The following is an 18,031-nucleotide window of genomic DNA, read 5'->3' as shown; positions in this document are numbered from 1 at the left end:
TTTGCCCAGCAAGGGGACATGGCTTATGAAATACAGCAAACTGCACAGAACACCAACAAAGGCTATATTAATAAGGGCCAAACATAGCAAACTAACTCCAGCACCCCGCAGGTTAAAGGGCTTCTGTCACCCCACTAAACTCTTTTTTTTGTGTGTACTTATAATCCCTATCCTGCGATATATCTATACATTATGTTATTAATCATTTTCGTTCAGTAGATGTGTAAACTTTTATGATATGCTAATTACCTGTCTACCAGCAAGTAGGGCGTCTACTTGCTGGTAGCAGACGCAAAAAACCGCCCCCTCCTTCTGTTGATTGACAGGGCCAGCCGCGGTCTCCTCCTCCGACTGGCCCTGTCGGCATTTCAAAAATCGCGCGCCTGTGTTGATTCGGCGCAGGCGCTCTGAGAGAAGGAGGCTCGCCTCCTCAGCACTCCCTCAGTGCGCCTGCGCCGATGACGTCTTCTCTTTTGGTGACGTCATCGTCGCAGGCGCGCTGAGGAGGCGAGCCTCCTTATCTCAGAGCGCCTGCGCCGAATCAACACAGGCGCGCGATTTTTGAAATGCCGACAGGGCCAGTCGGAGGAGGAGATCACGGCTGGCCCTGTCAATCAACAGGAGGAGGGGGCGGTTTTCTGCGGCTGCTACCAGCAAGTAGACGCCCTACTTGCTGGTAGACAGGTAATTAGCATATCATAAAAGTACGTTTTTTTTACATATCTACTGAACGAAAATGATTAATAACATAATGTATAGCAATATCGCAGGATAGGGATTATAAGTACACAAAAAAAAAATTATGAGTTTAGTGGGGTGTCTTTTAATTTTTGTATTATTTTCAAGCAATCAATAGGTGTTGTGCGACATTTCGGTCCAATGTGATCTTTTTCGAACACTCATTGCCACGGGAAAACGGAGAGGAATGAAGTATCAGAGAGTATGGCGCCATGTGCGGAGAATATAACATACGCCCTATCCAGACACAGACCTGTGGTTCACCTGATTAAAACACGTTTTTTCTCTTTGCTGATCTGAGGCTCCATAGCCGCGTTGCAACATTTTTCCTCAATATGCAATTTAGGCCTTTGCTGCAGTGAGGGCGTCACCGATGCTCCGGTGGCACACAAGCTCCGCTCCTGAGGCTAGCCCATCCTGCACTTATTGACAGGGCTATGTAGTGGCAGTAAAAGGATCGGATCAAGCAGGTTGCTGGTGACAGATTCAGGCTTTTCTATGACTGATATTGATGAGCTATCCGCCGGACAGGTCATCAGTATCAGATGGTGGGAATCTGACACCTGGAACCCCCACCGATCAGATCTTTGCCGCCGGCACTGGAAGCCATACAGTGGACAGAGGATCCGTCATCAATATCGAAGTCCCGGAAAACTCCTTTAATCGATTCAACATGTTAGTAGTGAAAGTCCCATACCTGATCAATAATAAGCGACCGTCGAATCTTCGCATGTTCCTCAACGTCTCCCATGTTTTCCTGCATGGTAAAGCGCAAGCAATCAGTGTAGGCGCTCAGTATGGCGGAACATTCTGTGGGGCTGGCGATGGCTCGTTCACTGGACAGGCTGGTAACAGAGAATGGTCAACTTAGTTTGACGATATTAGGAAATTTCGGTGAGATTAATATCTATATAATGTGTACTAGGATCCAGGAAGTATATATCTGTTCCAGGGAAAGCTGGATAAGATAGAAGGAAGCCAGGGAAGCTGAGTATCCCTAGCAAAGAGTAGCCGGCTAATGGCTTTTGGTAAGTCATGCTTACAGGCCTAGATTTTTTTTGGAATGATGAGACGGTTGGTAGTGGGGCCTACCATTCCCTTCCTGGCCAGTACAAGTTTTCTTTGTGGATTACTGGGCTATTTAGGTCCAAGGTGTGCTCGAGAGAGAGAGAGAGAGAACTATCTGAGGAGACAGCACCTGTCTAGAGAGACTGTTAGGTCTCTTTCACACGGGCGGCACGTGTGAGGGCCAGATAGGATGCAGGGGCGTCGCGGGAAAATGCGCAATTTTTCAGCGCGAGTGCAAAGCGTTTTAATGCGTTTTGCACACGAGTGCAAAAAATCGCCATGTTTGGTACCCAGACACGAACCTCTTCACAGAAGTTCGGGTTTGGGTTAGGTGTTGTGTAGATTTTATTATTTTCCCTTATAACATGGTTCTAAGGGAAAATAATAGCATTCTTAAAGGGAACCTGTCACCGGGATTTTGTGTATAGAGCTGAGGACATGGGCTGCTAGATGGCCACTAGGACATCCGCAATATCCAGTCCCCATAGCTCTGTGTGCTTTTATTGTGTAAAAAAACCGATTTGATACATATGCAAATTAACCTGAGATGAGTCCTGTCCCTGACTCATCTCACATACAGGACTCATCTCAGGTTAATTTGCATATGTATCAAATAGTTTTTTTTACACAATAAAAGCACACAGAGCTATGGGGACTGGATATTGCGGATGTGCTAGCGGCCATCTAGCAACCCATGTCTTCAGCTCTATACACAAAATCCCGGTGACAGGTTCCCTTTAATACAGAATGCATAGTACAATAGGGCTGGAGGGGGTTTAAAAAAATAAATAAAAATTTAACTCACCTCATCGACTTATTCGCACAGCCCGGCTTCTCTTCTTTCTTCTTCGATGACCTGGGAGGAAAAGGACCTTTGGTGACGTCACTGCGCTCATCACATGGCCCATCACCATGGTAAAGTACCATGTGATGGACCATGTGATGAGCGCAGTGACGTCACTAAAAGTCCTTTTATCCCAGGTCCCCAAAGAAGAAGAAAGAAGAGAAGATGGGCTGCGCGAACAAGTGGATGAGGAGAGTTTAATTTCTTTTTAATTTTTTTTATTTTTATTTTTTTTAACCCCTCCATCCCTAATTTTTACTTAGCATTCTGTATTAAAGGGACTCTGTCACTACTTTCTAACCCCCCCTTTTAAAAGTATTGTTCTCTCCATGGCGCCCTTGTGATTACAAAGGTGTTGTTATAACATAAATTCGCCGTCTCGTTTTGATAAAAATACCTTTTATCTAACCTGTCAATCTTGTGGATAAGGTGCCCAGGGCGTTTCTGAAGGTCTGAAGCTGCCGCCCGCCGCCGCCGCCGTTGGTGCCCAGCTCCTCCCCTGATCCTTTCAGCGCCGCCTGAATGTAAAGAAATCCGCCTCCGGCTCTCGCTCAGTGCCCCCTCCTCCTTTTCAAAGATCCCGCGCGTGCGCACAGGCCTGTGCCTGATGCGCCCGTGCGGACATTTAGAATCAGCCTCATTGAGCGAAGTGCGCATGCGCGCACTTCGCTCAACCTCCTCATAAGACGAGCACTGCAGCCAGCCACTCAGAGCCTGCCAAGCGCTGTATGGAGCCGCAGGCTCTGAGTGGCTGGCTGCAGTGCTCGTCTTATGAGGAGGTTGAGCGAAGTGCGCGCATGCGCACTTCACTTCGCTCAATGAGGCTGATTCTAAATGTCCGCACGGGCGCATCAGGCACAGGCCTGTGCGCACGCGCGGGATCTTTGAAAAGGAGGAGGGGGCACTGAGTGAGAGCCGGAGGCGGATTTCTTTACATTCAGGCGGCGCTGAAAGGATCAGGGGAGGAGCTGGGCACCAACGGCGGCGGCGGCGGGCGGCAGCTTCAGACCTTCAGAAACGCCCTGGGCACCTTATCCACAAGATTGACAGGTTAGATAAAAGGTATTTTTATCAAAACGAGACGGCGAATTTATGTTATAACAACACCTTTGTAATCACAAGGGCGCCATGGAGAGAACAATACTTTTAAAAGGGGGGGTTAGAAAGTGGTGACAGAGTCCCTTTAAGAGTGCCATTATTTTCCCTTATAACCATGTTAGAAGGGAAAATAATAATGATCGGGTCTCCATCCCGATCGTCACCTAGAAACCATGCGTGAAAAATCGCACCGCATCCGCACTTGCTTGCAGATACTTGCGATTTTCACGCAGCCCCATTCACTTCTATGTGGCCTGCGTTGCGTGAAAAACGCACAATATATAGAGCATGCTGCGATTTTCACGCAACGCACAAGTGATGCGTGAAAATCACCGCTCATGTGCACAGCCCCATAGAAATGAATGGGTCCGGATTCAGTGCGGGTGCAATGCGTTCAACTCACGCATCGCATCCGCGCGGAATACTCACCCGTGTGAAAGGAGCCCAAGTGTGATTGCTATCCTCAATGTGGACATGTATTCCAGGTGTGAGGTGAACCATATGAATGTCATTTTGTTCAAGTGCTTGGTAGTCAGCCACATGTATAGTCAGGGAGACTTGTATGTTTAGTTAGCGCTCAGCCGAGCAGTGGTTGATTTGTGTTTTTAGGGATGAATGTAAAGGCTATAGGGCACATTTATTAGGCCCCATAGCTGGCGTGTGATCCGCCGAAGTTACGCAGAGTTGCCGGCCACTCCATAACTTCGGCGCATCCAGCGCCAGTCTAAAGGTAAGCCAGCTTCCTTGCTGTCTTAAGTTTAGACCAGGCGTAGAAAATGATGAATGAGCCCCCTTCCACACCACACCCACAATTATAGACCTGGGGTGAGAGGAGGAAAGTCGCAGATGGCGGCACAACTTACCGCTGAACCGCAATACACCTAATAAAGGCGTATTTCAGTATCATAAATGACCCCCTATATGTTTGTTTTGTGCAGCAAAGCAGTGTTTAAAATGGACTTCTGTGTCACTGTCTTTGACGGCATTTAATCCTATTTTACTACCGCTATGGAACCACGTCCCACAGTATGTATGTAGGTTCTATCCCCGGGGCACTTTAATATGGAACAGCCTAGATCGAATCCTAGAATGAGACAAGAGGACGCAAGAGACATACGAAAAGCAACAAATAACGAGACAAAAGGAGAGAAACCCATTGTCTGAAAAGCTGAATATACACATTACAGTGAACATTTGGTGAATGCTTCTGCTGTACACATCAAACAGACCTGACGGAGGACAAACGAGGCTCATTTTGCCCGCTATGGGCCAGTATTTTTATCATATAGAATAGCAAAGTCTGTCGCAATCCTCCAAACAATCATCTCTGACGTTCGCGGCAAAGGCTCCCGGTGGTGTAAAATAGTAAAGTACATTATACTAGCCTTAGGCCGGGTTCACACCAGCGCTTCAATCTCTGTTCTGTCCAGTTACAGGAGCAAAACAGCGAAAATAACGGAAGGGCCGGAGCAGTCAAATGTCAGTAACAAAAAGAGCCGGACAGATCCCATTGACTATAATGAGAGGTCAGGTTCCCCTAGAAAACCCGGCGTTTTATCAGACAAAATAGCGCAGCATGCCACACTATTTTGAACGAGTCTTACTGACCCCCCGGCGCTCTGGTTCTGACACTTCACAGCCCGCTGCTGGTCTCTTCTTTCCGGTCCATCAGCTCACCCAACCACTGCCTTGAGGTGGGCATTTCCTAGGTGTCGAGGACAAGCAGGACATAGAGACCGGGTGGGGACCAGTAAAGGGAGTGTACACTTACTTTATTAAAGGGGTGGTCCGGTTTCCAATATTAGCAGCAGTGGCTACGAGGCGGCTGACTGATCGCGTCAGATTATCGGTACAAGCATCGTAACCATCAACAGAGTCTGGGTTTCATTAGAATACCAAGATCTATCTCTTTATAAACCTTATAATCTAGTTGTATCCGGCGTTTAGAGTCTTGATGTACTGCGTGCATCTGAGCAGGGTTAAGCAGCAGAAAGGGTTAAGCAGCCGCCATATTATTCCACCATTGCATGCTATTCTCCAGCTTATATATAGATATAACACATAATAAAAATTCAGCAACCTTTCAGAATGTATTGCACCGATCCTCAGTGACGGACTTTATTATGCTCCACAATTCTGCAAAAAATCTTTGGACACAATGACTACTGCCTAGCGGCTCACCATATTTTTCGCTTTAGAAGTCGCATCTAGCTTTTAGAGGTTTTGGACTCCCTCAATCTTCATCATTTTGCAGAGCGTCAGGTCACAGCGCGCACCTACGTGCAATACATCCTGATACTATACGCAGTCAGGCTCCGTAGTGCATTGCGGATCCGCAATACACCCGGCCGGCACCCCCATAGAAATGCCTATTCTTGTCCGCAATTGCTCTATTTTTTCCCGGAGCTGCGGACCAGAAGATCGGGGACCGCGCTCCGGAAATGCGGACGCGGAGAGCACATAGTGTGCTCTCCGCATCTATTCAGTCACCATAGAGAATGAATGGGTCCGCACAATTGCGGACGTGTGAATGGAGCCTCACAGCACGGTGTCTGGAAAAAGACTCGGGAGCGGTGAGTACGGCCAGCACTAGCAGCGCTACACTCACCGCTCCTCCTGCATACTAATGAGCGCATCATAATAAAAGCGCTCATCAGTATTCTCTTTGTAAGGTACACTGCCGTTTCCCCCCGCCTTGGGGGGGGGGAATACAATAGCTGGTCCCCTGGTGACAGCATGCAGATCTACGTGAATAAAATGCACCCTGTGAGGCACACAGAACATACCCTTGGATTAAAGAGTCAAACAAGGTCTTGTAGAAGTCCATCCGCGGCTGTGTGGTTTCTCCCGGCACTTTGCTAATGAACGGCAGCAGGTTGGGGAAGATTATGGTGGCCAGTCCCCGTCCTCCCTCTCGCAGCACTGTCCACAGCTTTGGTAAAACCCCCTTTTTGGCATTTACATGATCCCAGCAGTTCTGGATGTGACAAAGGCGTGAAGAATTTGAGCATTTACGCATTGTCAGAGCAGATCATGATTAAATATGGAGGGTTAAAGGGGTGTTCTGGAAGTACAATATCGATGACCTATTCACAAGATAGGTCATCAATATCAGATCAGTGGGGGGTCTGACTCCCGACACCCCCAATGATCAGCTATCTGGTGCTGCAGCCCCTTCTTAGGCTAGGGGCATCACATTCATTGGTCACATGGCCAAGTGAATGGGCCTAGGCTGCAATGCTAAGAACAGCCACTTTAAAATGGGTGGCGCTGTGCTTGGTATGCTTTGAGGAGGCAGCAGTGCTCACCAGACAGCAGCTGATCGTCAGGGGGTGCAAGGTGTCGGACCCCTACTGCTCAGATACTGATGACCTATCCTCAGGACAGGTTATCAATATTCTACTCCTGGAAAATCCCTTTAAATGAATGAACGGTCTCACCTCTATAGTGGTCAGTGTGTACAGAACAGCCTCCCAGAGCGGCGGGCACACCACAGCATCACTCTCATCAATACTCAGCAGCACAGCCGGGCACACGCGAGGCGCTTCACCATTCATGAGGGATGGCAGATGCTGGCAGAAAGCGGAGACCAGCTCAAAGAAAGCTGAGCGAATCTACGGAACAAACCCACAGGGTGAAGCGTCGTTACACGTAGATCTACTTGGTAGGTTCAGCTAAGTTCTTGCACCATTATTTCTAAATCTGTGACCGCACATAATACCAAACTATATCAAATAATACACATGGCAGCAAACACTGGGATAATATTATGCATGGACATTAAAAATCTAACGAGCTGCAGTCTGATACTGACTGAAACCAGGGATGTCTGATACACAGGTCCAAATCCCCCGTCCCCTTCACAAAGTAAAATGATAACATTCTGGTTGTCCTCAGTCGCCACTAGGGGGAGCTTAGGAGCCTTTTTTTTTTACTGAGTTTAATGGGAGCAGTACAAATCTGTCTGTGGCAAGCTCCCCCTTAGTGGCAGATGCAGGCAGACTGTCCGCTGGTCTGTTTTAGCAAATATATGAATTGGCCATACAGTAACAACACTGGAAGATGTTATATTGCAACTGTTCCTCAGTTATTCCTCTTCTGCAGTGTACGAATAACTGTCTGTTACTATTTCCCTCCCTTACCAATAGGGTGTATGCCTACATGGTGTGACACTATCTGCACTGATTGGACAGTGTCAATGACGCGCGTGGTTTATTGCCAGGGGGAATGGTAACACACAGCTTTCAATGTATTCAATTACAGGAGGGATAATAGAGGAGCATAACATTGAAGAGTAGTGTAAAAAAAAAAAAAGTCTGGGAAAACTTAGAAACAGATAGAGGACTAAATCGGCCATGCAGGACCCTTTGGGGGTCATTTATTAAGTCTGGGGGCGTTGGCCTCTACATAACTTTGGCGGATCCACCTCCGCTTCTAAGTGCGGACAGCTTCCTTGCTGGTGTAGATTTTGACCATTTTCTATGCTGAAAACAGGCGTAGAAAATGATAAAATGAGTCGGGCCTGCCGTCCTTCACCCTTTTTTAGACCTGGCATGAGCACAAATAACCTTAGTGCCGCAATCTGTGACAAATATACGCCAAAAGGTGGCGTAAATCTGTTTGGAAATGACTCCCTTTATTCTCAGGATCACTGCAGGTCCCAGAAGTTGGACCCCCGCCGATGTGATGCCATAGCCAGGTTATATATACTGTAGTATCGCTTTATAAGGAGGGAGCCCCCCCCCCCCCCTTTAAGATTTTGGCTTTACGTGAACATAATATATAACGTCCGGCTTACGTTAGGTGACTGGTGTTTGCTGTATTTCCAGAACTTGCTCTGCGCCAGCAGGTGGGCCAACCGCTCTCGTAGGGCGTCATTCTCACTGCTTGGCAACATGGAAAAGAGACGCTTCAAAGCCAGCAAAGAACACGTCACAACCCTGAAGTACTTCGATTCTCTTTCTTCAGGCGGAACGGTCCTGTAACATAATCAAGAGAAGATGATAAAATCTGACAAAAACCTCAATATATATCTCAATCTCACTCCAAAATATATGGCGGAATTACTATCCCCCCCCTACCCCCCACCCCCTTTCCCGTGACAGCCCGGGCAACCAGATGTCAATAGAGAGAGCTGTGCAGATGTGAGGCCACCTTCTCTAAGCTTCTTCCAAGAGGTCAGATCTCATAAATGGGACCCCAACCCATCAGGCACCTATGGCATATCCTGCCATTTTAGGGCACAATATTGGACTACATAGACTGCATTCCAAAAGAAAAGTATGCCCAGCTGTTCATTATGCCACGTTTGTGCAAGCTCGAAGAATGAAGACGTCAAAGCATTTTCTAATAGAATTTGAGAAAAACGTACTGCGGGTCACTCAGCGAGTCCGGTGTTTCTTTCAGGAGATGATCAAGTAAAACCTGGTAATAGAAAAAATACACACACATATATAGTCATAATAATATATAAACAGTAAAGGGGTCATTTACTAAGCGTGAATATGCCTAAATTAGGCGTATTTCAGGCACAGATGTATATCGCTATCTGCGACTTCGCCCCACTCCCGCAGTTCTAAAATTGTGGCCTTGGCATTGGCGAAGGGAGGGCGGTGGGGCGAGAGGACCGGCCGGCGGGCCAGTCACATTTACCATTTTCTACACCTGTTTTGGGCATATAAAATGGGCTAAATGTAAGACAGCATGAAAGAGGTCTTCCATTTAGAACTGGCGCTGGATGCAGCGAAGTTATGGAGGGGCCGGTACCTGTTCATAACTCTACAAGCGAGGCGCAGGTAATTTTGAAGAGGAAGCATCGCTTGCATGAGTGCTGCTACCCCTCTAAACAGCCGATTGGTAGGGGGATCAGGGAGTCTGCCCCTCGGCGATCTGATACGAGGATAGCCCATCAATATCTTTGCACTGCGTAACCCCTTTAATGAAGCCGAGCTGCAGAAACCGCAGAAGACCTCTGGGCAGGAATGCCATGCTTTACTAATCTTGCACAACCCCCTTTAACAGCCTGAACTTCCACTTGAATGACAGAGTGCCAGACACAACAAAACCTGCCACCTCATCCAAGAGAGAGAAATCCACTAAAGTGAAGAGTTCAGTACAACGACCCCGGGATCAGATATGGAGAACAAGTCTGGTCTAAACAGGAACTTGTCAAGATGTTCTAGAACATGAAATACTGGGACGTGACCCAAGCATTGAGGAAGAGTTCATGTTCCAGCACTCTGTGAACTGCGGACATGACAAGGGAACGGACACAGGAACCCCCACGCTGTACACAGCGCGGCCTGGAGCGGAGCCACAGAGGGGGAAGGACTCTCCGCCTGCCATGTAGGTTTCCGTCCTCTTGTATCTGATCTATAGGCGGCCAAACCACAGCAGATGTTGTGGTTGGGTGTTTGTGTGCATGGAGGGGAACAACAGATGTGTACGTATCAGTCTGACTGGTGAGTGTCCTGGAAATCCTACAGCTACATGGTGAAGGCAGTGTTTGTTACAATGTATCGGAGTATCTCCATAGTATTGACAATACAACAATACCTTGTTACATGGTTACTAAGCTTTAGTCATCCTCTAAGGCGGACATCACTTTTTGGGGTGGATTTGGGTGCGGATTCTGTGCCTTAAAGGCCATGGACACCTTCAGGAAATCTATTTTGTGATTGCATTTTAAAAATCTTTTTTTTAATTGGTCTTTATTAAAAATGTTCAGCTGATTGTGAGATACAGGGGTTAAAAATCAGTCTGTTTGCAGGCTGTCAGTAACTGTTTTCTTTGAACCTCCTCATCTGGTGTAGCTCTTATCTCTGACCTCAAACTCTCATTAGAGTTAAATTCTTATCAAAATGGTAAGAATATGGCTTCAATAAGTGTTTATGAAGTCAGGAGATCAGAGATAAGAGCTACACAGTGACAGCTTGCAAACAGACTGATTTTTAACCCTTGTATCTCAGAAACGGCTGAATATTTTTTAATAAAGACCAATTAAGAAAAAGATGAGTAAAATGCAATTATAAAAAACTGCCCCGAAGGTGTCCACAGACTACGAACAGTGCAAGCAATCCACCTCCCATTGATTTCAATGGGAAAACCATGTGGTAATTTACATGGCATGTTTTAAAAACTGAAGCATGGAAAAAAGAAGTGGCATGTTCATTCCTGGTGCAGATTCTGCATCAAAGCCACATCTAAGCTGAAAGGCTGCATAAAAAAAAAAACTGGGAATTTTGAAACGCATCGGTTTTTTTTCAGCACAGAAATAAACTGCAGGTGAACGTACAACTGAGGACGGCCATACACAAAAGTGAGCTGTAGGACAGGCACTCGTTAAGCGACAGCCGCTCCGAATGCCCTCACAACACACCTGCTTGGCTGAGCATGCATGTCCTCAGAGTATGAAAAGGGGGAGCAGACTCCGCATGGCGGGCAGTACTGGACCTTGCGCTGTTGCACATTTAGGCCATTGTCTGCACAAGGCGCATGCGCTGCCAATTTTTGGCTGCAAATCTCATCTACCCAACCGATGCTTATGGTTTGCTGCACAAAAAAACATTGCGGAAAATCCATGCACAAAATGCACTGAAAAACTGGCAGTGATTTTGTGGGAAAATCTACGCACGGTGCAAAGGGTTAAATCAGAAGTGGATTTCTGCAGCATAAGGCCTCATGCACACGACAGTATTTTTTCACGGTCTGCGAAACGGGGTTCCGTTGTTGTTTTTTTTTTCCGTGCGTCTTCCTTGATTTTTGGAGGATCACAAGACATGAAAAAATCTAAGTCAAGTTTGCCTTGAAAATGATAGGAAAAAAACAGACACGGATCACGGACGCGGATGACAATCTTGTGTGCCTCCGTTTTATTTCACGGACCCATTGACTTGAATGGGTCCACGAACCGTTGTCCGTGAAAAAAATAGGTCATTTTTTTTCACGGACTGGAAACATGGATCACGGACGCGGATGACAAACGGTGCATTTTCCGAGTTTTCCGCAGAAAATCACAGAAAACAGAACAACGGACACGGAACCCAACAACGGTCGTGTGCATGAGGCCTAAATTGACAGGCTGTGGTTTTAAAATCTGCACTGTTGGTCAATTTTCTGCACTGTTGCTCCGCTGCAACGGGGGTCAGCAAACTTCCGGAATGCCAGCTGTTGTGAAACTACAACTCCTAGCATGCACCCTTGCTTGGCTGTTCGTGGAACGGTATGCTGGGAGTTGCAGTTTCAGAGGTTGCTGACCTGAGGTCTCAACGCTACTTTCACACTTGCGGCAGCAGGGTCCGGCCAGGGAAAAGCCTGCCGGATCCGTGCTAAAGCTAGCCCACCGCTAGGTCCAGCTGCAGCAGGCAAACAAGCTGAGAGGCACCCGTACAAAAACCGCAGATGATTACTTAACCAACAGATCCTGTGGCACCACTCCGGTTCCCTGGGCAGGGCTCTATTTTCCCAGCTGCTGCGGTGACGTCAATTCCCCAGCATGTGACCACTACAACCAATCACTGGCATCTTTGGAACACCGCTGAGGCCAGTGATTGGCTGCAGCAGTCACTATGTCACCGCTGCAGCCGGGAGAACCAAAGCAGCAGCACAGGATGTCAGGGAAGTGATCGTCTATTCTTTATTACCGATCAATCCCCTGAGTGGTCCGATTTCCTCTTCAAACCAAACAACCCCTTTAATGGGAAAGAAATGACCAAACATTTCTCGGTTTTGAAATCTGAAATGATAGAACGACCTTTTTGGAGTCCTCGCCACTTCCTCCATTTTTAACACCCTGCAGACCTATTTCTTCATTCTTTATCGCATGATTACGACAGTGGAATTTTGTTATTGGGCGCTTGTTACACCCCTGGCCTTGGACATTACACAAACTCACGTTCAAAACTTCGTCCTTGCAGAACGCCAAAGCTTCGGGCTGTTTGTGCGGAGGAAACGCTGCTTCAAAGGCGGCTCTGGCTGCACTGGCTGCGGGGGAGTAAGTGTCACACTGGGCGATGAGCCAGAACCCCATGAGGCTTTTTAAATGAGGGGCCAAATACTTCTTCACTTTCAGGATAAGCTGCTCAAAGGCTTGCTGGGTGGCTTCCCGCACTCTACGATCATGATCCTGGGATGGAAAAGAATCGCACAGATCACAGTTAATTATGGACACTGAAAGACACAACCAGCTCTGCTGCATCTGACGAACTCAGCTCTGATGTTCATGGACTTGAATCTCAGTTCACAAAATTGCTGGACAGCAGCAGCCCGCAGCTTTGATGTATAAGCAACACTATACCAATGATACATATAGAAACCATGAAAGGGATAGAAAAACATGGCCGCTTTCCTGTTTTGGGAAGAAAGCAGCCATGTTTTTCTAATCCTGTACAACCTCTTTAATTGCTAGTTGCTAAGTTTGCTAAGGGTACATTCACACTAGCGTTGTTAGAATCCGTTGCCGGAACTGCCTGCTGGATCCGGAAAACCGTATGCAAACGGATATATTATTTTTTTCCGGATCCGGATTCGTTAGACTTCTTCATTGAAATACCGGATGCGTCTTTCCAGGATCATCTGGAATAACGGATCCGGTATTTAATTTTAAAAAAACTGTGCATGCACAGACCGGAAAAAAGGATCCGGCGATGCGGCAATTTCCGGAACACTTGGTACTGAATCTGGCATTAATACATTTCAATGGGCAAGTGCGGGAGTGTTCCGGAATGTTGGCCGGTAAAATACCGTACAAGGGACGGAATGGAAGACGTCCTGATGCATCCTGAACGGATTGCTTTCCATTCAGAATGCATTGGGACAAAACGGATGCGTTTTTTTCCGGTATTGAGACCCTTTACCGGATTTCAATACCGGAAAAGAGTAACGCTAGTGTGAAAGTAGCCTTAGAAAGATACGGTAACAGTGTAGCAGACTGCCCGGCCACTTCTCACCACCGCATACAAAGGGCTATTCCGATTTCATCCATGAATGGCTGAGATGCAAATGTCCCTTTAAAAGGGGGGTGGGCAGGATTTTTATACTGATGGCCTGTCTTTAGGACAGGCCATCAGTATCTGATCAGCGAGGGTCCAACACCCCACACCCCTGCCAGTTCCTGAGTAGCTACATAGCTCCATCCTCTGTGTAGTGGATGGGAGCAACGCTGCAGTACCAGCTCTGTCCACTACACATGGGCAGGAGCTGTAGTTCCGGTCTAGGGCTATTTCAGAGCAGCTGAAGGGCGCGGGGAAAGGCAATCAAAATAAAAGTCTGGACAGCCCTTTTAACCTCTTAGGGAGACAATTTGAATTTTTTAATTTTCATTTTTTCCTCTCTGCCTTCCAAGAGCCATAACTTCTTCAGTCTCTGTTAACACAGCTATACGAGGGCTTGTTCTTTGCAGGACAAATTATATATATATTTTTTTTATGGTACCATTTCATTTATAATATTGTGCCAAGGTTTTTGGGGCTTTATTTTTATGGCATTCACTGTGTGCTAAAAATGACACAGGGGCCTTATTCTGCGGGTCACTGTGACAGTGAAATCTAATTTTGTTACCAAGTTTTTATGTTTCACTACTTTAAAAAAAATATATAAAACTTTAAAAAAATTATTAATTTTCTTTGCGTCGCCATATTCTGGCACCCCTAACTTTTTTACATTTCCATCTACAGACCTGTGTGACCTGCTTGTTTTTTCAGTGGCCAGCCTTAGTTTTTATTGGTACAATTTTGGCACACATTTTATTTTTTTTATTCAAATTTTTATTTTTTATTTTTATGTTATGCTGTTCACCACACACAATAACTATTTTATTTTTTAATAGCTTGGACATTTTCAGACACAGCGATACCTATTACATTTTTTAAAATAAATTTTTATATGTAAAATTGGAAAGGACAGAGTCATTAGAATTTCTAATATTCTGGTGTTTTGATCTGTTTAAAAACATTTTTATTTTTATGAACGGTAATCTTTTTGTCCCTTTAGGTGACTTTAACATGCAATGCTCTGATCACTTATTCCATAGACTGCTATAGTATACTATTGGAGTCTATGGGATATCGACAGGCCACGTATTAAAGGGGGTTGTGCAGCCAGTACATATCGATGACCCATCCTCACGATAGGTTATCAGTATCTGATCCGTGGGGGTTCGACTCCCAGAACCCACCGCCAATCAGCTGTTCGAAGAGGAGGCAGCGCTCGTATGAGCACCGCTTCCTCTTCGGGATGACACTGTGCGTCATCTTGTTTACAGCGGCTGCGCAGTGTAATGACAAGTGCTCATCCTACACAAGTGAATGGAACCAGCACATGTAATTACACTGCGCCGATGAGACTTCCAAGACAACGCGCAGTGCGATTTTGAAGAGGAAGCAGTGCTTGCACGAGAGCCGCCTCCTCGTCAAACAGCTGATTTGTGTGCTGGGCGTCAGACCCACATCGATGAGATATTAGGTCATCAATATGTATTGGCTGCACAAGCCCTTTAAGCCCTGCAACAGGCAGTTTGCTATGGCATGCCTAGGAGCCTTCATAAGGCCTCAAGCTGCCATAGTAAAAAAAAAATCTGAACCCCACAATTTCACCGCAGGGGCTCCGATCCCCCCTTCTAAATCCTCAGATGTTGCGGTCGCTATTGACCATGGCATCTGAGGGTTTAAATGACCGGGAAAGGAGTCTAGCTTGTAGCGGTGGTGCAGTAAAATGACAAGTGCTGAAGCAAAGGGCACAAGCAGTTGTAGTTACACAGCGCGGCCACTACAAGGGAGGCGGCGCGCAGTTAAACCGCAAAGAGGACGCAGCTCTCACATGAGTGTCACAACCCCTTCCAACAGTTGATCAACGGGGGGGCGTAGAGTGTCGGGCCCTCTCCAATGTGATACTGATGACTCTGCACAACCCCTTTAACTCCTTCAGTACCGAGCCACTTTTCACCTTCAATCCCAGGCCGATTTTTGCAAATCTGACATGTGTCATCTTATGTGGTAATAACTTTAGAACGCTTTTACTTATCCAAGCCATTCTGAGAAGGTTTACTCGTGACACATTGTACTTCATGACAGTGGTAAATTTGAGTCGACATATTTCACCTTTATTTATAAAATAATCCAAAATGTAAAAAAAATTTACAATTTTCGAAATTTTAATTTTTCTACTTCTAAGGCTTATTGCACACGACAGTATATTTTCACGGTCCGCAAAACGGGGTCCCGTTTTTCCGTGACCCGTGACCGTTTTTTCGTCCGTGGGTCTTCCTTGATTTTTGGAGGATCCACAGACATGAAAAAAAAGTCGTTTTGGTGTCCGCCTGGCCGTGCGGAGCCAAACGGATCCGTCCTGAATTACAATGCAAGTCAATGGGGACGGATCCGTTTGACGTTGACACAATATGGTGCAATTTCAAACGGATCCGTCCCCCATGTCACTTACCAGTAGGAGGAGCTCCCGGCCGGACGCAGAGATCGTAGCTCGCGGGTAAGTATAATGGTTCTACAAATTGCTAAGTAACCATGGCAACCGGGACTGCAGTAGCGTCCTGGTTGCCATGGTTACCGATCGGAGCCCCAGCGATTAAACTGGGACTCCGATCGGTACACTCCGCTGCCACCAATGATAGGGGGGGAGATTTTAATTAGGAGGGGGAGGGAGGGGAGAGGGCCCACTGGCCACCAACGAGTTAACTACAGGGGAGGGAGGGGGGCCCACTGGCCACCAACGAGTTAACTACAGGGGAGGGGGGGGGGGGGCCGGCCACATGTGTTAACTACAGGGGGGGGCCCACTGGCCACTAATGTGTTAACTACGGGGGGGGGGGGCAGGGGGCAGTCATGTACACAGTTCCTTTAGTATATTCTAACCTGAAGCGTCCCTATCACCATGGGGACGCCTCTGTGTTAGAATATACTGTCGGTTCTGAGTTTTCACGAAGTGAAAACTCAGCTTTGAAAAAGCTTTTATGCAGACGGATCTTCGGATCCGTCTGTATAAAAAGTAACCTACGGCCACGGATCACGGACACGGATGCCAATCTTGTGTGCATCCGTGTTCTTTCACGGACCCATTGACTTGAATGGGTCCGTGAACCGTTGGCTGTGAAAAAAATAGGACAGGTCATATTTTTTTCACGGCCAGGAAACACGGATCACGGATGCGGCTGCAAAACGGTGCATTTTCCGTTTTTTCCACGGACCCATTGAAAGTCAATGGGTCCGCGAAAAAAAACGGAAAACGGCACAACGGCCACGGGTGCACACAACGGTTGTGTGCAGGAGGCCTAAAACAGATATTAATTCCTCATAAAATAGTTATCAGTCATCATTCCCCATATGTCTGCATCATTTTGTAAACGTAATTTTATATTTTTTTTTTTAGGAGGTTAGAAGGCTTAGAAGCCATTTTTCATATTTTCAAAAAAAATTCCAAAACCATTTTTTTAAGCACCAATTCAGTTATAAAGTGATTTTGAGGGGCTTGCGTAATGGAAACCACACATAAATTACCCCATTTTATAAACTACACCTCTCAAATTATGCAAAACTGAATGTTACAAACTTTGTTAACCCTTGAAAATGGAAGCGAAATGTCAAAATTTTACTTTTTTTGGTAGATTTTTTTATGTTAATCAATTTTTTCTTGCAACACAGCAAGGGTTAACAGCAAAATAAACCTCAATATATATTACTCTGATTCAGCAGTTTACAGATATATCCCATATGCGGCGGTAAACTGCCCTATGGGCACGTGGCAGTGGTCAGAAGGAAAAGAGAGTCATATGGATTTTGGAGGCAGATTTTGCTAGAATTGTTTTTAGGCGCCATTTTGTATTTGAAGAGACCCTGACATACCCCTACAGTGGAAACCCTCAAAAAGTTACTCCATTTTGGAAACTACACCCCTTAAAGAATATATTAAGGGGGGTACTGAGCACTTTGACCCTGTAAGCATTTTACGGAATTTGGAAACACTTGGCTGTGAAAATGAAAAGTTTCATTTCTTCCAATAAAATGTTGCTTTAGCCCCAAATTTTTCATTTTCACAAGGGGTAACAGGAGAAAAATCACCCCACAATTTGTTACCCATTTTCTCCTGAATACGGCAACATATGTGGTGGTAAACTGCTGTGGGGGAACATGGCAGGACTCAGAACGGAAGGAGCGCCATATGGCTTTTGCAGAGCAGATTTTGATGGATTGGTTAACGGGTGCCCTTGGTTTTTATTTTTTAAGTGATTATCTTATATGGGGGCTCATTTTTTGCAGGATGAGGTGACGTTTCCAT

At 46.3% G+C, this 18,031-nt stretch overlaps 1 protein-coding gene across 1 annotated transcript in view; it reads right to left on the bottom strand.

Annotated features, from left to right (window-relative positions):
* The window catches only part of LTN1 (listerin E3 ubiquitin protein ligase 1), a 102,067-nt gene that overhangs the window by 79,012 nt on the left and 5,024 nt on the right, over nucleotides 1-18,031 (bottom strand). Inside the window, exons 4-9 of the mRNA XM_040423202.1 lie at nucleotides 12,642-12,872; nucleotides 9,120-9,172; nucleotides 8,547-8,727; nucleotides 7,189-7,362; nucleotides 6,535-6,725; nucleotides 1,436-1,583 (exon numbers count right to left, since the gene is read on the bottom strand). Of these exons, the coding sequence (XP_040279136.1) occupies nucleotides 1,436-1,583; nucleotides 6,535-6,725; nucleotides 7,189-7,362; nucleotides 8,547-8,727; nucleotides 9,120-9,172; nucleotides 12,642-12,872 (978 nt within the window). The remainder of the gene's footprint in view (nucleotides 1-1,435; nucleotides 1,584-6,534; nucleotides 6,726-7,188; nucleotides 7,363-8,546; nucleotides 8,728-9,119; nucleotides 9,173-12,641; nucleotides 12,873-18,031) is intronic.

The sequence above is a fragment of the Bufo bufo genome, chromosome 3, assembly GCF_905171765.1.
Source record: "Bufo bufo chromosome 3, aBufBuf1.1, whole genome shotgun sequence".
Taxonomy (NCBI): Eukaryota; Metazoa; Chordata; class Amphibia; order Anura; family Bufonidae; genus Bufo; species Bufo bufo.
The sequence above is the reverse complement of the archived record's forward strand: the minus strand, read 5'-3'. Positions and strand labels throughout refer to the sequence as shown.